Genomic DNA, 25,723 nt, shown 5'->3' on the forward strand with positions numbered 1-25,723 from the left:
ACAATCCTGTAAGGCCACACTGCTGTTTACCAAAAAACTGCACATTTCAAGTGGCACAATTCCTGATGATATATACGCAGCAGTGGATATCTTTTCTTCTGTATGCGTCATAATGTTCAGTATAAACCTAAACATTCTGCATAATCGCTCACCTCGAAGAAAAATAAAATAATCTCTCCTTTTGTTGTTACTGTAGTGTCTTATGCTCTTAGCAGCTTAATCTGACATGTCCTGTGTTTAATACAATTGTCCAATAAATAAACTATTGAATGAATTACTATATACTCCCTACCTCTCCATAGTAAATTTTCATCCCAGAATTGAGCCACAAGCAGAAGGTGTGAGTAGATCAACAGCTTTTCAATTGTTACCTGCAACTAATGCCATGATATGAAGGCTGTTTCACTTCAGGCATGGATTATTTATTAATCCGGTGCCCGATTGTTTCCACTCTCAATCTGATATGTTTCAGTCACCTGATGAGCCAAACAATCAACAGCTTCTTTTAATAGACATTACTGTACAGGGCAAGGCTCGGGTGGGTGGGCAGGGAACGCCTCTCCACTTGCAAGCAAGGTAACCTGGACATGGGCCAATGGAATGGATGGTGTGTGTTGCATGTGCACACCGTAGATAGACCCATTCACTATAAATTACAGGTAAACCTATACCAAGTGACCACTGAAATGTGTGTGCTGTTTAGGGAGAAAAGGCAAGGCAAGTCAAGATGTAAGTACCATCCCCAAAACAGTTTACATATTGTGTCATTACTGACCGTGAAATAACAGCTATGAAAAGCAGATGAAAGAGCTAGAATCCACCTACTGTTTCAGGTTTTCTCCCCTTTTCGGTAGTGATTTCATTTCTCAACGTTGAAAACTATTTTCCTACTCTCCTGATAGTGGTTTATTGATCTATTAATAGCTAGCTTGAGGGCGGATGTTTCTGAGATTCCCAGAGTATAGATTTTCAAAGCGTGCAATCTTTCAAACAAGCTTTCTTTGTTTCAGAAGACCCCTCTGAGGCCTCTAGATCATCCTTGCGCTCTTAGGAATGTGGTGGCTCTCCCCAACATGATGAACAAGAAAATGTGCTCTTTGCAGCAGGCTCATCTGAATATAATGCTCAACAAGCCAAGCTACTGTTTTCCACCCCTGTTAAGTGATTGCATCTGCAACTATGTTTTAATGTTTTTTTACAGTTTAGGCAAAGTTTTATTTAACACATTTACTCTTTCTCAGGCATCATACTTTAACTACCCGTCACGTTTGAACAGTCGGTTATTATCTTCCAACAAGTAGGTAGATGGCAAGCAGTGGAAGGCAGCTTTTGCTGTACAAGGGTATGGGCAATGTTGGACTATATTCTGTCCTTAGTATCTGTTTGTGCCATGCAGTGTAATTTATACATTCCAAAGGGTTACTGTGATGAATCCCACAATGCCATCCCTTCTCCCCACAGTGGAGCCCATTACCTTGAAGACAGCGTGGTGAGGCAGCTACCTCATAGTCCACCTGGGGTAGTACTCGTTGTGAGGATCTTTTGGGGGGGAGACCTCCCCTCTGGGGACAAGGGAGAACATCTCAGGAGTACGCAGTATGTACATGTTCCACCCGTACCGTACACACTCTGTCATTAGACCCCTCCATTAAAACACACTTACATCGATGTACTTCTGTAATATCTGTAAAGTTGAAGGTACTGGGACAAAGAAGATCCTTAAGAGTTCTAGGGATTTGCGTGATCCTAGTGCTGGGAAAAGGTGGCTCCTAGGAGGAGTAATGATTGACAGCTCGCACTGCAGGTGAAGATTACTAAATAAAAAGTAAACTGAAGAAGGACTTGGTGTCTTCGCCTTCTGCCCACAACGAACTTGGGAGTTTCAAATTGTGTGCAAGAAAGAAGAGGCAAGCAGCCGTGGTGGTCCCGAGGAGGTCACGCAAGAGGCAAGCCTGAGGAATCGTGTGGTGGCCTGGCTGCAAGAAGCAGAGAAGAGAACCGCAGACCGGGGCAGGCAACAAGAAGGAAAGCTGGTGCTGCTGTGAAGACGCCCAGGGCTGCTGTGAAGATGCCCGATCCCAGGAAGGACTGGAGAAGGCCCCAGTAACGGGTACAGGGATGATCGGGAGGCTCAGTAGGGAGACAGGGCAGGCAGCAAGAAGGCTCTGCAGCAGAGGAGCCCTTCTTTGACTCAGTGGCGTCATGAAAACCACTGACCACCAGAGAGGGGTCAGGGACCCACAACAAGAAGCCAGCCATCCCCCTAGTACTTGGCAGGAGAGCGAGACAAGGGAGCTGAGCCTAAAAAGGGGAGAAACTGGTCTGGGACCCACAGTGAGAAGCAGGATATCTCCCACGCATCACTATTTGGTGGGAGAGAGAACCAACAGTACTGAACCAGGGAGTGAGCGAAGCAGGCGTCTGGCACTCGCACCAGGAAGTGAATTATCTTCCTAATGAACCCACTTAGCAGGAGAGTGTACCAAGTGGGCCAAATCGAACAACAAGAGAAGCCATGGTCTGGGATCCGAAATGAGCACAAAGCACGAGTCATCTTCTCATTGTCACGCTCACCTGAATCTCTGCGGGAGCGATGGAGTCCGCCGACTCCTGCCCTGCTTTCCACTCACCCGGGGTATTGGGAATTCTGCCTGTAAGGAAAATGACGGGTTAGTGAGTGGAGCTACCTAAACCCAGGGAACCCTCTTCCCCAATTCACTGTGTGCTGGAATACAGTGTTTCTGGGGCTCACCTCTTAGTTTAGGATGGTGGGCTCTCCGTCCTGCATCTGCAGGGGCGCTATGGTTCAGGACCTGTTGGCTGATGCTCTGGCCCGGTACAAATTTTGCCGGCTGATGCACTTGCACTGCGGTGTTAAACACTGCTGTTTGGTTAGCAAAGTTCTGTGGTTCTCCTGATGATTGTCCCCGGAGCCAGTTGCCTCACTGGACCCTTCGAGCTGCCAGATTAGCAGATGTGCACAATGATTGTCCCCAGAGCCAGTTAACTCACTGGACCCTTCGAACTGCTAGATTAGCAGATGTGTACAATTGGATCACTGAAATCGGATCAGGTAAGTGCAGTATCCCTGTGGTTTCCCAGTTACTCCACTGGGTTAGGGCATGTGAAAAGTTCAGGTTTGTAATATTTCAGTCTATGGAAATTGCTATTAACAATGCTCTTCAAGTTCTAACCTGTTTCCTCTGCTTTTCTCTTTGCAGGATGTCAAAATGTTGCTCGGAGACGGAAACCCAAACGTGGCTGCTGAGAAGGCGAAGTGGGAGTGACATGCCGGTCCGCGAGTTGAAAGGGAGTCGTGGGACACTCTGAGAAAAGCGTTCCTGAAGCGGCCGCTGGGAAGGTAAATGGGAAAACAGCGGGACCTTTCCAGAAGGGCTAACGTCTTCTATCCTTCTCTTTTCAGGCACGGGTTCGCTGAGCTGAGGATTGACTTGCCGGCCCGCGCGCGCTGCGAAAATGCTGCTGAAGCCTCTGGAGACAGGAATCAGGTAAGCGTGTGCTCGAAGCTACAGAATGCACACAAAGCATGGTTTGTTCATTGGGCGTGGCTTTTATAGACAGCCACGCCCAAAGACTAGAGCGTTCAACCTAGTTCCGGATTTGCACAAAAGGATCCATTTTAGTAGAAACAGGAAGCCTCCTGTTATTCTGTGGGCGCAGGGAGTTCCTGTTGTTGAAATGGGTGTTAACCCTATTCCTTGCTCACCATGCTCTCACCCACATTGCTCCTGCCTGTTTTCCCCCTTTGCCATCATGAATTCAAGATGAAGATGACTTGGTAGTGCTACTTTGGCCCGTACCCATGACACTCGTCGCAGTACCTGGTAAAGAGAAGATACAAACTGCCTCATCACGAGTTAGGCGGTATTCTGGCGTATTTTCTGTCGAGCGCTATTTGCGCTAATGCCGCGATTCTTGGCGGAAAGTAAGATCATGTGTCCGCGTGCACGTGCACAGGGACATGGCGTTAACGCAAATCGTGCTTGGTGGAAAAATTGACCAGGAAACCGTAAATCCAGCGTGCATTGCGCTACTGCTGAGCCGCGGTGATATTAAAGCGCAGGAAATGCGTCACCTCCGGAACGGGAAATAAAGCAGCGGCCATTTTGGAAATCACAATCTGCTGTAAATCTCAGGCCCACCAAGCCATCAACCCCTGTTAACCTAGGAAAATGTCTCGGGAACGCACCAGGGGCAAGTCAGCCGTAGATTGAGTCAGAAAACCGAAGTTTACAGACCAAGAGCTTGCCATACTGCTAGAGGAGGTACTGGTCCATCAGGAACATCAGCGCAAGACAAGTGCTCAGCGGCAAGCACAGATCTGGAGTCAAGTCAGCCAGAAGGTATCTGCGGTGGGCCGTGGGCCGTGGGCCCTGGAATGGGTAGGACTGCCGCACGCGCGTGCATGACTTCCAGGTCTGTGTCCGTGGTCTAATCGCCCAGCACAGGAGTGAGAGCATGGCGACTGGAGGGCCAGCACCATCACCACCAGAGCTCACCCCCTGGGAGGAACAGATGACAACACTGATCGACATGGGCACCATTGAGGGAGTTGGAGGAGTGGAGGCTGGCACCAGTACCCAGAAGGCTGCAGGTGAGAACCCGGCCCCCCTGAAAATGCATGAATCTGTAATGGCTACGCCTCCAGACCCTGAGTTAATGTATGTGCATGCAATGTGTGTGAGGCACCACAGCCACCCATTACTGGCCCCTCATACCACCGTACCCTAGCGCTCCCTTGTACCATAAGAACATACAATGTATCAACCTAAGGGCCAGGGGAAAGACATCCATGGCCATGGCACAGAAACCTGATGTGTGAGTGTGCATAAAGGACCCCCCCGCACAGCAATATGGGAGGTGTGCATCCCAACAGACAACTGAAGTCACACCAACATGTCCAAGCATTGTCCCTCCCCTGTACCACGTTACACTAATCACCACATGGTGACTCACTAAAATGCAGAGGGTAACTATGTCCAAACCCACTGTAAGGCATGATGTGCATGACACAAATCAAAGCTCTCCCTCACCCTCTCTCTGTGTGCGATGTCCAATCAGCAGATGCGGGAGTCAATACTATCTGAATTGTGTGATGGGGAGTTCACAGGGGGGAGGGGATTGATAAAAATAACAAATCCTGTTCAAAATGCATACAATACATGGACATTCATGATTGAGTTGCAGTGCTCTTTATTGTGATATGTATCAATCCAGTGGATCAAAAATAGTCAATCAACGCTTGTCTGCCCAACCCCCCTCCCGCACCCCATCCCTGTGTGCATGTTGTGGCGTTGGCCACATTTTCATCAACACTCCCATCCCCAGGTGGCTGGCCATCAGCATCACATACCTGCAACAGCAAATGTTGTGCGCGTGGCACAGGTAAGTATGATTTTGCCAACTTTCTGTGGTGCATACATCAATGCCCATCCTGTATGGTCTAGGCACCGGAGGTGTGCCTTCAGCAGTCCAAAAGCCCTTTACACACAGATGCGTGTACGCTCATGGGCAATGTTGTCTGCCAGCTCAGCTGGAGTGTGTGGATGACGCACAGGAGTCATAAGTCATGTGTACTGCGGGTATCCAGAATCACCTGCATGGGAGAGAATGCATACATTAGGGCAAGGTTGGTTCAGTACGTGTACAAGGCTCAGTCATCAGTGACATTGGCAGCAGAATCAAGTATGTGTTGAGAAGGTTCATGCTATCTCAGTGAAATGTTGGCGTACATCCTTCACCTTCAGAAACATGCATGCTCTGAGGTTTACATGCAGCAGTGTATCAATTAATAATTGAATGCTTTTGTGTGTCACTCTCATGTAGTACACATACGCTACTTTCAATATGGTTACTTTCATTGTGGTGTATGCTGTGCAAGGTGCAGCATTCAATCAATGGACGATTTACTGCATGCACCACCCCTCTGTCTAAATGCCACAGTACTCTGTCCCTTATTACCGGATGAGGGTACCCTTATATCTGCATGTTCGTGCAACATGTTGTTAGGCCATGTGTTGTGGCATTCGCTATGACTGGTGTTGTGTTTGCCACTTGGCACGATCATGTACATTTGGACAGGCATGTGATTGGCCAATCAGGGATCAGTATCTCAGGGATGGTCATTGTCGTGACTGACTACTCGTGTATAGTGGTTTTGTGGATGTGCCTACATTAGGACTCTATTGGCATGGCTGTCTGGTGGCCAGGGTGGGATGTCTCTTCTGTGTCAGGGTGAGGAGCATCACTGCAACACACACAAGATTCTTTGTGGTAGTTGGGCTTCCATATGTGACTGTGCTTTCACAAGTGTGTGCCATTCAGACTGTGTTCTGCTGTGTTGAAGGTGTGCATGGATATGTTGCAGTGCTAGTGCTTCCTGTGTCTCATGCTGGTATGCATGGATTCCTCTCTGTATGCCCCTACTCCCAACAGATGTAATTTGGCATGCATTTGAGGCTAGGTTTGCACTCACCCAACATCCATGTGTTTTGGCATTGGTGCCTCTCCATGTAGGCTGGCAGGGTACTGTTGCACAGGACCATGGAGTCGTGGGTGGATCCTGGGTAGCGGGCGCAGCAGTGGGTGAAGGTTAGGTCAGGGCTACATGTGATCTGCACGTTCATAGAATGGAAATTCTTAGGGTTCCTGTAGGCCGCCTCATGTTGCCGGGGTGCTACTAGTGTTACATGTGTGTAGTCCAGGGCTGCTTGAACGTTCGGGACTTGGGCAATGGCATGGAACTGGCCCTTGAGCTGGTTGATCTGTGGCTGTGTGGCTGGCAATGCAATGTGCTCATTGACATGGAGCAGCAGTGCATGCAGCATCTGTCCCAGGACGGCACTGAAGGTTGACTGGGCCATGCCATGCATTGTCAACAGTGTTGGTAGCTGCCAGTCTCGAGGTACTGTAGTACCGACATGAGCTTGACAAGTGGGGGCACAGCAGTGCTGATGGCTATACGGATTATGTCCCAACAACTGGGTGATGGTTGCACTGTCTAGCCTGTACTCGATCACCCCATCAGTCAGGGCCGAGGGTGTTGGCCTGACCCTGAGGATGGCTGGCCGCCTTGCTGGTGCTGGTCTCCTCCTCCTTCGCCTCATCCTCACCACCCCCTGTGCTCCGAGGGCCTTGGGCTGGTTGGCAGGCCTCTGTAGCTCCAGGCGCAGCAAGTAGATGTCATCATCAAGGCTCTCGGCTCCAAATGGCAACATGGTGTTGGGAAGGGTGTGTTGTGCATGGGTGGGTCTTTTGTAGGCCTCTAGTATACGTTGTTTTCAATTGGGCCCTTATTGCTGTCTCCTCCCTGCTCCTGCTGGTGAAATAGTATTGGGTGGGTGTGTCTTGCATGGGTGGGTCCTTTGTAGGCCTCTGGTGTGCATTGTTTTCACCTGGGCCTTTATTGCTGTCTCCTGTGTTCGTTTACCTCCAGTATTTGGCTAGGGGTATTTTTGTCAGTTTTAATGCCGGTTTTCTGGTGCTAATAGCGACAAAGCCGGACTTGTGATGGCTCTGTGATAGCGCAGTTGGGTGCCGGTGCTATTACAGTGGCACTGTTACAGCCGGCTGTATTACCGCCGGCTGTAATAGCGCCGGCAGTATTTACAGTTGTGATCCGGCAGAGTGGTATTGGCGGCGCTAATACCGTTCCTGACGGATTTAAGGTTTACCGCCCAACTTGTAATAAGGACCAAAGTGTGCCCAATCAAAAAAGAGAAGTTAAAAACTGTGTGTTTGAAGCTGAAATTAGAGAGAGACCAGGGGCAGGGAGCATTCCCCCTGGTTGTGTGGAAATGTGCTGTTTAGATTGCGACCTGGAAAGCAATCTATTACCTCTATCTAACGAGAACTGTTTTGAACTTTGCCTTTGGAGTGTGTTTGGTCCCAGGGAAGGGAGACATCCCCCTCACAATGTGAAAACAAGACAACTGGAGAAGGATACATTTATCAGGACGCCAATCGTGAAGAAACAGCTATGGGCAATAAGGAATGTTGATGTTTGAGCCAGAACTTTACCTTGTGAACTTGAACTGAGAACTTCAATGCTGTTTAGCATTCCAGCTTGGAACTTTGTGCATTGAAAAGAATTGAGACCTGGGGAAGGGAAGTCATTCCCCCTAGCAAAGATTTTGCATCACAATTGAAACTGTTGGCCGCTGTCCAGAAGAAGGGAGTAATTTGTCTGTACCGAGAAGATCCACTACCTTTTTAGTTTAGTATTTGGTGTAATGAACAGAAGCAGGGTTATTGACACAGGATGGTGGACTATTGAGTTACACTGACATTTTGATGGAGCCATTAGTCTTTTAGTTGAGGCAGGACAACCCCTCTTATTAGAGCAAGTTAGGTGTTCTCTTTATATTCTGGTATACTAAATGTTTATCCCATCATGCCACCTGTGTGTCAGTGTCTTCCTTCTGCACCCTTAACTTATGCTAGACATCCACTACCATGTGAGGAGTGTTATTTTGGCACCTGCAACAGTACTCAACATAAAGAAACTCAAGATAGGTGTATAGTAATGCCCCCTATTGACAGACTCATCAAGCTAGCAAACATGTCTCAGTTGACTTCATGGAAAAGTTTTTTTAATTTTGTATTAGGCTTACTGAAAATAAGATGCTAATAATCATTAACGTTGAAAGTCCCATAGCCCTATTCATCACAGTGAAGGAACAGAAGTTGAACCCATAGTCCTGTTCCAAGAGGTTCATGTAACCTGACGGAAGGAGTTCTTTCATCTCTGATTAATCTGAACATAAGTGACATGCTATGGAGTCCCTGAACTGCCGCTGTTATATTGAAGGCTATCTTGAGCACTTCTCTAGTCCGCAGACCTCAATTTAACTTCCAGATCGTCATATCTTTATGCATCCCATGTAAAGCAGTGCTGAAAACCTTCTGTGACATTTTTGCTGTGAAACTAGTCATCTGTATCGCTATATCTCCTTTAGCTGCAGTCTCTCGTAGTCTTTCTCGCTTGAATGTTCTCTGGCTCCTTCCAGCTCCAAGGCCCCTAGCAGACAGTTTGCTCTATTTCACCCCTGCAGATTTGAGCTCCTTTACAGCAAGTCCTATTTGACTGAGCCACTGCATGGTTCTTTGGTTACTTGCAGTGTTGCCTATTTGTCTTAAACCCCTTTTTCTGAATTATTCTTCTGCTTCTTCTACTCGACTCATTGCTCTACCACCAACATTCTGGAACATTGTTTGCACTCCCTCAAAGTTTGATGGGTTCTGCATTTGTTTTTTATATATTTGCATGGGCGCCAATTTTTGCAGTGGGAACACAGATTGGCAAGCCCATTTATTTAACCATTATCTTGGGCTTATGTAAAAGGTACATACTCAATGGTTCCAACTCCTACTCAATTTCATACCCCAGTAAAATTTATTGGAGGTGTTACAGTATCTCTAATAACCTGATATGGCTAGTACCCCAATCTGTGCAGCCAAAGTGCTCAAATAGCCCAACTACTTTCTTGGGGTAAGCCATCATTGTCATGGTGGATGAACGGTCTAATATTTCTGGCTACAAAGGCTGGGAGTCTGTTTATTTGCTCGCTGTCTGCCTCTTTACTCAGAGTATGTATGTTTGGCTTGCTTTTTGTTCTTTTCTGATGCCTGTTTATCGTCAGCCTATGTTCTGTGATCCATGCTGGGGCTTGTGCTCCCGAGCAGTGCTTGATGCAGAATCCTGCTTCATGCACAGACTTTCCAATGGGGCCCAGAACGAGTGAGCCATTTTCAGCTTTGTTTGTACTAATGGCGACTCTCCTTAGGCTGATTATCCTGCGGTTTCTTCCTCTGAACACTGTGCCCCTGAAACAATGGAAGTACTGGGCACTTTCCCTCAACCCTCATTTGTCAGGACATTGTTTCAAAACAACAAAATGAGTGCCCTCGGGAGGCTGGGAGGGGGGTGTTGTGAATGAAAAGGCTGAAGGAATACCACTGGGTTTCTTATCCCAGCTGCAAGGAAAAGACAGAAACCTAAATTAAGATACACAGCACCCAAAATGAATCAAACTTATTACCTTGTGCTCTGACTCATATTACACAAGGTCACCTATTGAGTAAAAAGCGTGGGGAACATCCAATGGTTTTCTAATATTAAGATGATGTTGGGGGAATATCAATGCTGGAATTTAATTTAGTGAACCAAACGTGTTGTGTACTTAAGAGTAGATTCACGATGTGGGCAGCAGAGGTAAGAGAATCTATAGAGAGATCCAAACTGCCAACATGTGGTTTATGGTTGTGGCTAATGATCACATAAGACTATCTGACCTGGACCCACAATAAACAGCAAAGGGCACCATTAACAAGAGCCAGATTTGAATGCCTTTTTCTTTTAGGTGAGACCTTAAGCAAAGGATCAGAAGGGAACTTTGGGGCGAATTGCTTGCCACGTCAGGCAGATCCTGAAGACATGGCACACTTCCTGTTCTTTTGTCCTGGATACTCTGTATTGAGGGAGAGATTGTTGGCGGTAACTTGTGCAGTACCGCCCGGCCGTATATTTATTACTGAATGGAGCCCCTTATAGCCTGGGCAGTTTCTACGTACATCCAGAGAGCTTGGAAAGTGTGTTAAAAAGAAATTATTCTTCGTGTATTGATTTTAACCAAGCACTAGCACTTTTTATCGCTTACCAGAGTTTTATGTATTTGAGTGTTGTTCTCATGTTTATGATTTTGACTGGACTTTGACGGCTATTCTAAAACTCTGTCAATGTTTTTATTATATCTTTTACATTTCCTGTTTTTATTTTATTTAATTGTTTTTTAAATAACACGCCTAATACCATACCTTAGTTAGTTTTCTAAGCCCGGATCTGGTATTTGAACCTCTGTTCTGCGTGGTCTTGCTGCTAAGACCAGCCCGTTGCCCCAGTGCTATCCTCTGTTCACAATGGTTGATACATTTTTTAATTAATTTTGGCTGGAATGCCTGGGACCCTGCCTAGTACCTTGTACTTTGGTTCAGAGCCTTGGGATTAAGATCATGTCCTCAGGCTCCAGAGAGGCACAGATATCGGCGGTCTGCCAGAGTGGCTTCTCGAAACTGAGGGTTCTGGGGAAAGTGCTTCCATTTCTTCCTACTGAACCTAGGAGCAAAGTTGTTATCGTGGCCATTATTGGTGCTATCGATTACTGTAATGGTATTTACCTTGGCCAGCCGCAAGTACTACTGCAACGCCTCCAGATCTTACAGAACGTAGCAGCTAGACTCTCCCTTGGTGCCCCCCGACTTTCCCATTCTTGAGATCTCCTCCAACACCTTAATTGGCTGCCCGTGAGAACTCTGGTTAAATTCAAGGTCTTGTGTACGGTCCAGCGGACCATTCACTCGGAGGGGGCAGAGTTTCTGCAGACAAAGTTCTCTTTATCAGCCATTGATCTCGTCGCTGTCACGCAGGGGGCAGATCTTTCTCCGTGCTGGCCCCTTCTTTGCGGAATGATCTTCCCTTTCATATTAGGAGCATTCACGTTCTGTCAATTTTTCGAAAGCAGCTGAAAACTCTTCTGTTTTATTTGGTGACTGCCCCTCTCTCCTCTCCGGTGATGTTCTCTCCGCTAGCGCCTTGATGCCTTCAGGTCTTTGTTTGCGCTTTATAAATCCCATTACATACATACATTCATGATTCAATTGTTGTACTTTGATGGATATTTAAATCTGAATAAAGGAATTTGACTGACTGACCTAACATTCAAATGTTTGTAACCATGAACCATACATACTCATTCGGACAGCATACGTATTTGGATGCAAGTATAAAATGGCTACATCATCACTCACTCAAATGGGGTACAAGGGCTCTTTTGCTTCAGGAGAATTTTAGACGACGGGCTGGTTCTCAGTGTGAGCATACCCAGCCCCCAATAAGAATCATCTTTAGGGAATTTTATCTATAGACGGGAAAGGATACCTTTAAAGAGACACCCAATAAATAATTCAGAGAGGATGCACAGAAAGGATTGTACCTCAACTTTAGCCTGACCAGTAATAAGCTGATGGTGTTTTAAACAAAAGTGTCTTCTAATGCATGGTAAAGGGTCCACAGTTCCTCAGCCATTACCACCTCATTATGCAGGCCTCGGGTGTTTTCTGCAAAAAAGAGCAGGCCAATGCTTTATCTAACGAGGCTGGCATTATCATCTCTTATTAGTGCTGGCTTGCAGCTAGTGAAAATCATGGTCTTGCAATTGTGACCAAGGCATGGTATCAACAGTTAAACAGACACAAGTGATAGAAGTTTCAAAAACCTTTATTAATAGCTTCAGAAAGGGTTGGAGACTTCCTACCTGGCCCTTTAGCTAAAAAATGGGTAATCCCGACCATCTAAAAAAACATTCCTAGTCAGTCTTGTCAAAAACAAAAAGGGGCCAATACTCAAGAAACCCAACCTTGCCCTCGCTCTCAATATACAAATGTGAAAAGCGATGCTTGCAAAAGAAAATGGTGTTTAAAAAATGTCAGAATGGCTTCTATGAACCGGCTACATCTCCCTATCCCACATTCAAAGCACGGGGGTCTCGAGATTTGTGGTAATTTATTTATTTTTTTTAAATGTATAAAGCGCGCAAACAGCCCAAGGGCTTTGAGGCGCTGTTACAAGAGGACGTCTTGGTTACAAGGCATGTGCATATAAGTTACATGTAAAACATTAATAACAATAAGGCAGTAATGCATGGTGTTTTCATGGCATATTATGTACTACGGCTAAATAGCTGGCAAGTCCAGGCAAATAGCAAAGTTTTACTAGCTTTGTGGAAAAGTGAGTTAGATGTTTTTCCTCTGAGGTGGGGTGGGAGCGAGTTCCATTGCATGGCAGCGATGAATGGGAAGCTAGAGCCCCCAGCTTAAAGAACCTGGTTATCCCCCTAAGTCCAAAAGTTTCAAAAAAGAACAAATGAATCCCACAAAACCTGCACAGCATAGGCAGACTGTTGCCTGAGGAGATCGTGCATGAAGAATCGAGGCCGAATAAAAGAGGCACATGTAAACAAAATGATTCGCAGATAGCTCAAATGAATGAACTATTGAATTGATCAACATATTCAATGGCCGCTATAACAGTTGATGCACATCAAAAAGACGAACCGTGTAAAGAACTGAAAGATTAGCAAAACCCGGCTTCTTTGTACTGTAAGGAAGGCATGGTATCCAACCGTGAAGACGGACACAAATGCTCACAGTTCTAGGGTGTTTATTGAATTTCAAGGGGTTTGGAAAAATCTAAACCTAAATGTAAGGATGGGAGCAAGCTACCGCCATCAAAATAAAAATAAAGATAACGCAGTCTTAGTAGTGTTTTCATTAAAATAAAAAAAATACTCCCAATTCCTACTTCTAAACCATAAACCGTGTGGGAAATGGAGATAACAAAAAGCGTGTCGTGAAACAATGTCAGGTTCTCTTCACCACGTTTTCAACACGGGACAAGGCGGTACACATGAGCTTGGAACACACTTCAGTTCGGCTAAGCACAAGGGCACGGTTTCAGTTCATATATCGGCTCTCCTCAACCAAAAGTCTCTTGCTCAATCAAAGAAGGCTTCTCCCCCGCAAGACAAAAGTTCAACAAAGATTGTGCCAAGTTCCTTTCCTCAGGAGTTTACTTTTCTAGCAACAAAAGGCTTTTACTTCCACTTCGAGTCCCCCTCGACCGGACTCGGACTCCCTTTTCACTTTATAATTTACCATAGGCCTCTTTCCGACTGACTCGGGCATCTGTATGGTTCCGTTCTCAATTCACACCACTTTCACCTTGACTCCCCCTCCGTCGGGCTCAGACTCCTATTTCTTTCACAGTTCATAATTTCTGTTAGTGGGATACATTCAGGCAGAGACCTTTCGATTGGGCACACACGCAGTGCCGGACCACTCTGCTACTTAGTATCGTGCGTTCACTTCACTAAGTTCAGAAAACAATTATCAGCTTTTCCTTTTCATTTGGGTCTTCCAGCAAACGCCTTTTCCCTTCAACTTCAGAGAACGCTTTGTTGCCACTTGTAACCTTCGTTCCTACGCAGCCAGGTTTAACACAGTTGCCTTCAACTCACCGGCTTTATACAAGATTCAGCTTGCGGCTTTCATCATGGAGTCGAGGCCGATACCACGGCATCTGCACTTCTCCTCCTACTCGACTAGTCAGGTAAGAGGGCCCCTGTATCTCGGGCATTAAAGGATTCTCTGGCCTCACTTCTACGCCTTACACGTGCTGCTTCCGAGTTTTCAACAGCCCAGCGATTTCTTGTCAAATGGCCCAAAGGCTTCTCCCTCCGTTTTGTTCCACAACTTTTTATCTGGCTTCATCGATTCAGCTGCGGTCTGGAATAGGCTACTCCTTCATGTGCTCCGTCTCGTTGTTTGCCTTGCTCGAAGTGTGTTCCTGTGCTCTGCCTTTTATCCAGGTGGGGAAGGTAAAGGGGATTCAGGTGTGAGTTGTTACAGGCAATTGCCTGACTCTGCCTGAACACAGCACCAGGACATGTTCGAGTCTCTTTCCCCTGTATATGAAGGGAATGTATATGTGTTTGTGCAGGGAAGAGAGGGTACCAAAACACATGTACTTGATCAGGAAAGAAGGAGTAAAGGTTTTAAAGGGAGGATACCACCTCTCACCATTAGGTGCACCACACCCACTCCCCAAGGATCCCCCACCCAGGTGATCCTCCAGCACTGTCCACCCCCAGGAACTGGATCTAAAAGTGATGGCCATGCCCTGGCCACCTGGATGGCAGATCCCCGGAGCCTAGCCTGTGAGACACCCTCTGGTTTCTCACAGTACCAACTTGGGTGAAGCCAAGCCTGGCAAAAGACAGTACATCAGTGGGGATTATATCCAACTTCACTCGAGACTTCCAGACCTTAGAAGAAAGGCGATTGGCCGCAACTAAAAGGTTGAATGAGATAAAAGGCACCCCAATTGACCCGGTTAACATTACAGTCTTACCAATTGTGATAACCAATGGTACTCTGGATAATGGATATCTGAAGTAGGCTGCGAGATCTGAAGTCTATAACCTGTATTTTGCATCTCTCCCCCATGTAATATCGGTCTACTGGAGTATAAAACTGTAAACTCCAAAAACGCTGAATGGAAATAGATTGGTGGTCTTAGTCTTTTATACCCTTCTGTTTTGTAGTTGTATTTGTTAATTATAATATCAAATATACATTTAAGCTTGTAAGTTTTATTTATGTCAGCAAGATATGCACTTAAAGCTAAAGAAATGCAATGTGTTTGTGAAAACTGTTCTTTTATGACTCTAATGCTGAATAAAAGATTACAGAAGTGAAATGATGCCCAAAGGAGCACAAATAACATGTTTGGTGTGTATGGTAGATGCATTTGGCTGTAAAGGCTAGTGGATTTGCAGGAGGCTTTCACATTAAATCGAGGAAACTTATTGAGATCTTCTACCATAAACCAACATTAAGATCAGTATGCTCAAAGGACTTGGAGATAGTCAAGTTTTTGAGTGAGACTCATCTGGATAGAGTATTGTTACATCTATGCTCTAACTTGGTAAAAGGAATAATTTTAGAAGAGGCTCCAGCCTTCTTATCTCTGGGTTTTGATTTAAGGGCAGTAACGCTTGAAGCACTTAGGACTTTTAACAGATTGAAGGTCAATAAACCATTAAGCCACAAGGTGGTCTCACTCCCGACTATCATCTCCAAGGACATTTTGAAAGCAACTCTGACAAGAGGATCAAGTTCCGCTCCATATAAAGAGCAATGGCACATCAAACATAACCCCCCCCTTTAAAATTACAGTGGGCGCAAATGAGGGTGCAACAAGAAACTTAGTGAACCATACAAAGGTCTGACAAAATATTGATAGCGTGGAGTCATAAGCATGGTTCACGCATTCCTTGATCTTCAACAAAGGAAAAGATTAACTCGAGTTCAAAGGAGAAATTGAGGACTTTACCTCAGCCTCGTGCAATACAAGAGGGTTCAAACATTTGTTCACGAGAGGAGAATTCGACTTCGAGGCTTATGATATAATATGCTTTCAGGAGACTTGGTTAAGTACAGTTCTAGGCCTTGAGGGTTACTCAACCTATCTCAACCCAGTTGTAAAGGGCCTGAATGGGAGACCGGTTTCAGAACAACGGGAGGCCATTGATTACATCTTTGTGTCGGGTAACTTTCTCCCAAAAGTCTCCACCTTTTGAGATAATCACCTCGCTTAGTAACAATCACAACATTTTAAAGATGTTGTGGTGGTCTAACAACATAACCACAAAGGATGTTTACGAAACGAGAGTTGATTTCACTCAGGCGCAGTCGGGTAAAGATGAATAGAAGAATCTAAGGGCTATAATTTGCAGAACTTTGAGTATGCCTAATTTTGGCAGAGTTTGTGGTGTCTAACAGAGGCAATAAGATTGACTTCACCCATAAGCATCCATACGATAAGGATTTGTATTGGAAAACAGAAAGCTAAGATCCGACTTCAATAAAATAAAATCGGAATTTGGTTTGGATATAGCCGGCCTAATTAAAAGCGTAAACAAATATATAAACATTGGTTCAGATCTCACAAGGGGATGATCTTCCAATATGATGCTGAAAATATGATGTCCAAAATTAGTAAAAAGAATACTAAGGAAATTTGGCAACTAATTCTATCGGAACTCCCCAATCTGCCTAACAACGCTGTTTTAGAGGAAATAAGAATGAAGCACTTCACATCCTTGTTTAACACACATGATAAAAGCCAGGGATGCGACTTGTTAGATCTAACAATTGAATGGGCCATGGCATTTGAAAAAGAGGACATAATTATCTTTATTCAAAGGGCAAGTAATTCCAAAACGCCCGAACCGCACCAGAGCAAGTAAATCCGGAGCTCACAAATATCATGCTAAAGGATGATCACAATTTATGGACGGATTTTCTTAGTCTTATTTAGACAGATTGTGAGTTGAGAGAGATCCCTCATTGTGGAAATCGTTGATATTGGTCCCGGTCATCCAGAAGGGGGACAGGGGGGGGCCTAAGAACTATCGCCCCTTCTTGACGTGATAGTAAAGCGGTTTGCTTCCCTCTTCTTGGAGAGGCTGTCTGGCTGGGTGAAGGGGTCCGGACAGTTCAACATGTTATCAATCAGGCTTCGTTAAAGAGGTAGGCACAAGCGTGGATGCTAATTACTCAATGTTTTGAAAGCTTGGGCAATGATAAATAAGGGTAAAACATACCTAGTATTCATTGATTTAGAACTAGCCTTCGACTCAGTGGACAGGAAACTCCTGTGGGGCAAGTTGATGAGATTGGGATGTCCTCTTCACCTGGTGCAGGCAGTGCTCCAGATAAGATTTTGAAGTGGGAGTATTTTACTCCTTATTTTTAAACTTTGAGAGTAAATGTGAATTCAAGAGTAAAAATTACTTTTTCGCTTTTGCAAGAGAGTAAAATGTATGTGACATCCAGCTGACGTGTGCAAAAACTGTATGGAAATCATTACATGCGGCAGCTTTCTGCATTGTGATAGAATACACCTTTCATTATTTCTCTAAGGTTTGGCTGTTTGATCACTCCTGTATATATTTAAATGTTTGAAAACCCAAAAACCTAGCCAATTACATAGTAAAGCAAACATGAATTGTATTGTGTGTTTTGAAGTTCGATAGCTTTTGATGTTTAATGAAAGTCTGCACTTTCTGGGCCTATTAATACCTAATAGTATGCCAGTGTTATGATACAACAGTGCAGAGAGGCAAGGACTCATGCTAAATTCTTTACCTAATCTCATGGTCAAATTGTTATTTACATAGCGCGTTTGCCAAAGTGCTGTACATAGAACATATTTATCACCAAACCCAAGTTGGCACTCCTTTATCAACCTCGAAAATATGAGTTGACCGTACCCGGATTTGAACCTGCAAACTACAGATCACACATAGATCGGAGCAGCGAGCGCTCAACCGGTTGAGCTATCTTATTGGCTAACATCCTTCAAAGGTCAGTAAACTGAGATATCTACTGAGGTATAATAATCACAGTGCCTAGATGTTGGACAAACCATGCATGAAGCACTACATAAAGTTAAATACCTATCTGGATTATCACAGGGACAGGTTTTGCTGAGTTTCTATTTCAACTACAAATGTAACTTTCATTTGTTTATTTTTGAGCAGCGCTTGCACTTCCTGGAGAGTCAGGTTTTGGATTTAATTGTAGTCTTGAAAATTTGAGATGCTAGAACATCTGTGATTTGTGTAATGACAATCGCTCACCCTTGAGCAAAGACTCTGCTGCCACTGGCAGTTTATAGTAATGTACCCCATTGACTGCAAGGTTGAATGGATGTAAACTAGACTGTGCATACTCATAATTTTACACACTGTTTTTATAATTAAGTGTAAATTAAATCAGGAGTGTAAAAATGATCTGCCTCCGCCTGATTATGCAAACAGCACAGGAACTCTGAAAAATAACATTGTGCAATACTAGTTGGAAAAGAAGCATAATTTGTTACAAAACATGAATTCTCAATTGCAACTTAGTTTTCCATCGTATTAATTATACAATCCTAAAATGCCAGGAAATTAAATATGCACAGTTCTTCCGTTTTCTCCATGAGCATCTAAAGACTTCAGAGAAATACATTCTCTTTCAGAGGCTTTTCTCCATGGCTTGCAATTACACCCATGTAGATATAAATCAAAAGAAGCGTTCTGGCTTCTGTCAAGTAACCGAACCTTTGAACTGCCCTCTGCTATAAACATGTGCGTAAATGTATGCAGGAAAATAATAAAGCTGTCATATTTACAAGATTTTCATGAGCAAAAAGACCTGGTACGACCCTTATCTGGAGGCCTGGGTGCAGGCAATTCAAGCACTCTACTCAAACACCTTCCTTAGGGTAAGGCAGGCTGGGGCAAGACACTTGTCTCGCCCGATTGTGTCTAGGAGGGGTTTGAAACACGGTTGTACTCTTGCCCCAGCCCTACCCAACATATTTGTATCAGATGTGATGGCTACTTTTTGTGGGGCCAAGAGGCTTCCACCAAGAATAAACGGAAGGGCAGTGGGTCACCTCCTGTATGCCAATGAGCTTGTCCTTTTGGACCAGACCCCCATAGGGCTGCAGTGGCAATTGGATGCTTTGCAGGTTTATGCGGATCAAAATAAGCAAAGGATAAATGTGGCAGAATCTACCACTGGGAGACAAACAAAGTCCATAGTATGGCGCTCAAACCATGAGTCCCTCAAAGATGTGGTGGCTTTCTGTTATTTGGCCACGTTTATGAATATCAGCCCGAACGATGAAGAGTTGCCCAGTTGAGGGTAAAAGCTAAAATTCTGGCGTTCCTGGGCTTGCTCTTATTGAAAAAGTTTGGGAGATACTCCATGGTTCCTCTAGTCTCTTTTTATCGCTTAAACGTGGTATCTATTTTGGCCTATGGCACAGAAAATGTCTTTGCCACTTCACATAATATAAAATATGGTTTTGGAGGGCCCTTTTTGGAGCAGGGTCCTGAAGGTTCCACAGGGGATTCTTATCAATCTATTAAGGTAAGAGTTAGGCCTCATCTCGGTGAATACCATGTTGACATGGAAATCATTGTCACTATATGGAAAATGCGTAGCAGAGACCCCTCTGAAAGGCCTTTTAATAATAAAGGAGGCTTTGAACAACCACAGTGATCCAGTCCTTGAACGGTGGAGATCGGCATATCGTCTGATAATTGTGGATATTAATTCCTCTGAAGAGATACTTCTTTTAACCCCAGAGGCTGTCAAAATTAAATTATGTAGAAGAGACTGGTCCGAAACATTTGAAGAAATCTAGCAATTTAAATTCTACCTTAATTTTTGCAAGGAATCTCAGCCCTTTAATATTCTCCTTTAGTATTTAATGAAATTCCCAGGTTCCATCTATAGGTCTCAATTCAGAGGTTTCACCTTAATTTATACCCTTAGAAGTACATTTCTATTTCGTGGAGGTCATGGAGGGGTGTGGATTTGTCATGTAGGTTTTGTAATAGTGAGAACAGTAGCTAAACACTGCTTTTCTGCCCATCTTAACTGTGAAGAGAACACCCGATCTGGGAATTCTTTGGGGAGAATTGCTTTCGATTTCACCAGATGAATGGTGGACTGTTTTTAAATGTGGGGAAAGAGTGTCAATGACTATAGCACTTATTACGTTCCTGCAGGATATTTTTAAGGGGTTGGAGACCTTGAATGAGGCTAATACTATGATACGTTTTAATATGATTGCATAGACTGTGAGTGATGAACATGATTAGGATGTGGTTTTTATGTTGGATATTTCAGAATCTGTTTTGATATGGGGGAAAGGTTTATTTTAAGCCAAATACCAATGTATAAATAAAAATGTAGCTTTGCTCCCCAGGCAGTGCCCGCTTCACCTGCCCCAAGAAACGGGCCTGCCTCCATATGCGACTTCCAGGTGTTGCACCATGTAGCTGGTGGTCCCTCTGACTCCACAATAGGTACGTCTTTTACAGCTGGCAGCCAAAACACCGACCAAGTTTAACATGCAACAAATTCCAACTTTAAATCTGCAAAAGCATAAATTAACAGGAGACGAGCCTTCCCTGAGACTGCGACACCTACCTACCTACTGTGCAACCTACCTAACTACCTAAGTCAGACTTGTCCTTTTACTACTTCATTTCAGAAAATATGTCTTGACCCTTCTGTTAAATGATTGTACCATTGTATCTGAAAACATGAATACCTCTGCTGCACTGCTCTGTTTTTCTCTTATCAGCTGCCACACCTCTTGCATCCCCTCCAGACACATATTCCTCCCCTGACTTCGTAATTCCTTGCTTGGCTATTTTTTTTATCCCTTTTGGGTATATATAAGTACTCCACTGCTTTTCAACGTGCCAGTATATCTCCACTTTATAAATAGTCCCATTAAATAACAAAATGGTCAAGCATTGTACTGCTCTAAGCCCTTTAGACCATCACTGTAAAAGATTATCTTCATGTTTATCTGGGTGGGGACTAATTCAGTTTAATTTTATGTCATTTTAACAAGAGGGTCATCCAGGTTCACTGTGCACATTTTATTTTAGATATGCACATAATGAAGTTCTGTTTTTGTTTCAAGTCTATGGCAAGAAAACACATGTTAGAAATTAAGCACTTGGCTTTATTGACAAATGCGTCAGAATTGTAATGATGTTCTACATTTACACCCACGCCGCATTTGCTGTGGAACGCTTATTTTTAAATTAAGACCGAGTTAGAAAAAAGGAACAGCAAATCCTTGGGAATCTGCTGTAAGAATTCTTTTGACTTGAGTTTTAAGTACTGTCTGTTCTTTATTGCAGTTTCTGAATATTCCTCCTGAAGCTGATAATGTTACATTTCCAGTTCTGTTTTGATACTTTGTGTATATATTGTCTGTGAACAAGAATCAGTTTGTTTTCAGCATGACATACATGCAATCAAGTTATAAGGGCATACAATTTTGGAAATATTCTCATATTGTGTTTTTATTTTTTTTAAAGCCACCCGGCTTGTAATATATCACTGATTTTATGGTTTGCAAATTATAATGAATGAAATTGCCATCTACGGTATTGTGTATAATGACTGGTTAATCCTTGTTGGATGAAAAGGCTGGGTTTACTATATTACTTTTAATGCTCAAACGTAAATGTGTGTGGGAATCTACAGATGACTCCCAAGTCAGCCTTATTTTGAAAGATTCCTCCACAGGAGAAATGTTTTTTTTCTGGTACAGAAGACTTGACAAATTGTTTATTGAAACTTCAATTTTACAGGAGTGTGCGGTTGCTGTGGTGCCTTACGCCCTCGTTACAAACGTTTAGTGGATAACATCTATCCGGAAGATCCAAAAGTAAGTGTAAATCTCCTTATAAACTTGGATTCTATTGGTATCACTGATTTGTACAAGATGCTACTGCGTTAGCCCTCCTCCCCACCACCCCATCCTCCTGGATGTCGTCTTCATGTCAAAAGTTTGACCATCAGATCATACCTTGGTGCTCCACCTGTACCTTTACTCCGCTTTCATCCCACACAACTCTCTGCAAGCGTGCTGCTCCCTGCACACCCTATCCCCATCCTTACTAGGCAAAGTTTTCTCCACTCACCAAGCAGTATATGCTTCATCTAACCCTTTAGACCACTTTGCCCATCTATCTCGATTGATTATTCAGTCCCTCTGCTCTGGTCTCTGCCACTGATGTTTGAAAAACTGCTTTAATCACCCTCATAATAAAGAAGTCAGCCCTTCAGATTCCAAAAACAGATACCTGCTGTTCTGCTTTTTAGAAATATTTGAATGACTCTTCTTCCCCAGACTCACAAAGTACCACTCTGCAAAAATCTGCCACAGTCCACTGCACTATAACTTAATAAAGTTATACTATACTGAGATTGCTGTCTGTAACTTCATTACAGCTGCTCATTGCAGCCTCCTATCACTCCTCATGTTACTCCTCAACATCTCTGCCACCTTTTGCAATGTCAACCGGTTTACACTAAAAGCGTTTGCGGATATCACAAGGCTGGCCATCCCTGTCTTTCATGTTTGCTAGCTCATAGAACATTTTGCTCTACCTCAGCCCACAACATGTCAGGAGTAAGTGCCCTGTAACCCTACTGTTATGCATCTGGAAAACTGTTTTAGAACTCTTCTTCTCTTTTAGCTGTTGTATAATTTTCTTGCAGTCATCACTCCAATCCTACCTTTCCTCTTCACCCTCATCAACCTGCTAGAAGCATGAAGCATGAATTGTGTACTACCTCGCTGTTGTCCTGTACTCGAGCAACACATTCTCACTAATGCTGAAAGCAGCAAAAACTGTGATTGTATACAACCTTCATCAACTACTGCCGAGGTCACCTTCCCCCTTTTCCTTTCCTCTTGACTTAATGCACCCTCTGCCCAAGCGTGGAAACCTTGGCCTCTACTTCAAGACTAAAATGGGACTTTAACATCATCACTTCATATGTAGATTTGAGCATTTGTTCACAGCTAGGATAGAGCGGGCAAGGGAGAATCCTATGATTTAGCAATGTGGTCTTGTAATTGTGTATCACTCACTCTGCCCTGGCCTATAGTTTCTCTCACCCTACCTTGGGTTTGCTTATCTCTCTCCCTACCTTGGAGTGTTGTGTTTCTTACCCTGACATGGGATCTTGTTTCATGCACTCCACCTTGGGGTTGCGTTTCTTCCACTGTGCATTGGTGCCTTTTTTGGGGGCTTTCACACCACCCTTGGGTCTCTAGTCTCACCCCGCCTTGGGGTATCTAATCTCTCACTCAGCCTTCGTGTATGTCTGGGTTGCTCCGCCCTCCTCGGGGCTCCCTGGATCAACCATGTACCTTACTCTTCGTGACTGTGTTCTTTGGGGTTGGCAGTCTCCTCGGTGAGTGCATAACCATGGTGTGGGTTCCTTGATGGTTCACCATGCCCGTTTGCTGGATTGGCTTGTTCGGGCTGTGGCACAATGGCTTATTGGCGCCGTGGACTTGAGGCGCTGGTCAATAACTTCAGGCATGGCCGGGACTTCTCCGATCGAGTCTCGCTGACTCCGGACTGTCTTGCAGAGAGCAACATTCTCCAGCGTGGGGTCTGTCATGGATTTACATGCTGTGTAAAACCAGAGGGTGTTTCACTGCGTAGACCGCGGGATCCCTTACTCAGGTGGCCAGTGCACGGCCATCGCCTTTGGATCCAGACAAGTGCAGGAGGATCACCTGGGTGCGGGGGTCCTCAGGAATGCCTGAAGGCAAGACCTGGTATTCCCCCCCCCCCCTCTCTTCCCAATACCCCTGTCCCATACTATTTTATAGATCTTCCAACTTCCCAGATTCTCCACCCTTACACAAACACTAAGCAGAGGAATAGGAGGTCTGAGGCTGAACGCAGTACCACCCATGCATTACATTGGACATGTCCCACTAATAAGATCATTCAGGGTCTGGCACTTGATCTTAATTACATACACCTGGTACCTATTAGCTCGCCTCACATGGTTAAAAGATGGAACACTGAGACACACTCTGAGCAAGACGGTGCATAGAAAGGAGCAGTTCTTCCAGGGCAACAGCGAACCAGGCAGAGCAGAGTGTCAGGCTGAGGGACGGAACTGTGGAACGGAGAAACCATGGACACCCTGGCGAGAAATAGTTACCTTTTGAAAGGGCCTTCAAGGTTGCGCAAGGAAGCCCAGCTAGAGAAAAGACGCAAACCTCTTTTGCGTTTCAAGGCTACCAGCCACCCTACCGGGTGAACGGCAGAGTTGGGGGGGGTGCAGCGCAAGTTATAGTACCAGCCTTGACTTCAGGATCAAAGCCAATAAAGAAAAAAATTGACACAGCCGGTGAGTTGATGAAAGCAATGAAAGTCCGGTCTGTGTTAAATAAAACTTGATGGCAACAGTATCCAACGAATGAAAGTTGCACGTGTGCCGATAAGATGTGAGAGAAAGCAAAGCGTTTTAAAGAACTGTAAAGTAAAGATACAAAGTAACAGAGTGGTCCAGCGAAAGAAGATTGCCCAATCGAAAGTCTCTGTGAAATGTCTGATGCCGTAGAAGCGGCGGGAAAAGAAAGCAACTGAGATTCAAGATTTGAACTCTTAGGTTTGATCCCGGCAGAGGGAAACCTGTATGTGAGCGATATCGTTGAACTTTGTAATAAGTACTGTGCTCTAAACTACATTTACCAAGAGGCTTTGGTGTAGGAGGGAAAAAGTGAAGTTTGAGGAAAGGAGTTCAAAATGGTCATGCCGAGGTAAGAGCAAAAGCCTTGCAGTTTCAAAAGTCTGACAACGGAAGGAAAGTGAAAGGAGGCTTGCGCCTGACGAAGGGAAGCCTATGAAGGTGTGATTGAAGCTTGGGGAAGGGGAACCACCCGCCAGCCTCTCCCCCCCCCCCCCCAAATTGTGATTTAAAGGTTTGAGCCCAGCAGAGGGAAACCTGTACTGAATTGTGGTAACTAGAAGGAAACTAACGTTTGTTGAGCTGTGGAAGGCCAGGTGGGCCGTGGTCCATGAAATGTACTGCATCCTTGTATCCGAAGCCAGAGTATGGCGCAAGGTCCAAGTGTGCCACCTTACCCCGTGCTACAACACGTGGGAAAGGGAGTTTACTCAGCCATACTATTTCTTTTGAACACTGATTCTCCTTTTTGCATTTCACATTCCCTTTACACATTTATTGTATTAGAAAGAGGGAAGGCATTAGGTTTATTAGAATAGGCCATTTTATTTTGACTAAGGACTGACTAGGACTGTATTTTCTTTTTGTTTTATGGTCGAGTAAACTTGCATCTTGGTTACAGGGCAAGATAGGAGTTTTCCAACCCCTTTTATACCATGCCTCGCTCACATAGTGTGTCAGAGTGGGATACGTCTCAATTGAAACTAGTTGGGGAACCCTAAAATGTCAGAAAACTAGTAACCTAAGTCTCAGACCCCACTACCACCACAAAATAATCTATCGGCTTTGATATATGCAGTAGTAGGGAGGCTACCGTCCCTCCAGGGAAGAGGACTGATTCCCACTGACTTAGTTTTAATACCCCCCTCTGGTTGGTACATTAGGCTGGCACCAAAATCTGGTTTAGAATGGAAATGTGGTCTGGATGTACTTGCAGGCGCTATAGATCTGGACTTTAGGGGAGACATAAAGTACTCTTGCAAAATCATGGAAAAGC

General features: G+C 44.6%; 1 protein-coding gene across 4 annotated transcripts in view; it reads left to right on the top strand.

Annotated features, from left to right (window-relative positions):
- The window catches only part of EFR3A (EFR3 homolog A), a 1,818,520-nt gene that overhangs the window by 480,428 nt on the left and 1,312,369 nt on the right, over positions 1–25,723 (top strand). For all 4 annotated transcript variants that reach the window (XM_069621641.1, XM_069621640.1, XM_069621642.1 and 1 more), the window contains one exon: positions 21,816–21,892. In XM_069621641.1, coding sequence (XP_069477742.1) covers positions 21,816–21,892 — 77 coding nt within the window. The remainder of the gene's footprint in view (positions 1–21,815; positions 21,893–25,723) is intronic.

This window comes from Ambystoma mexicanum, chromosome 5q (assembly GCF_040938575.1).
Source record: "Ambystoma mexicanum isolate Mex_15411 chromosome 5q, UKY_AmexF1_1, whole genome shotgun sequence".
Classification (NCBI taxonomy): domain Eukaryota; kingdom Metazoa; phylum Chordata; class Amphibia; order Caudata; family Ambystomatidae; genus Ambystoma; species Ambystoma mexicanum.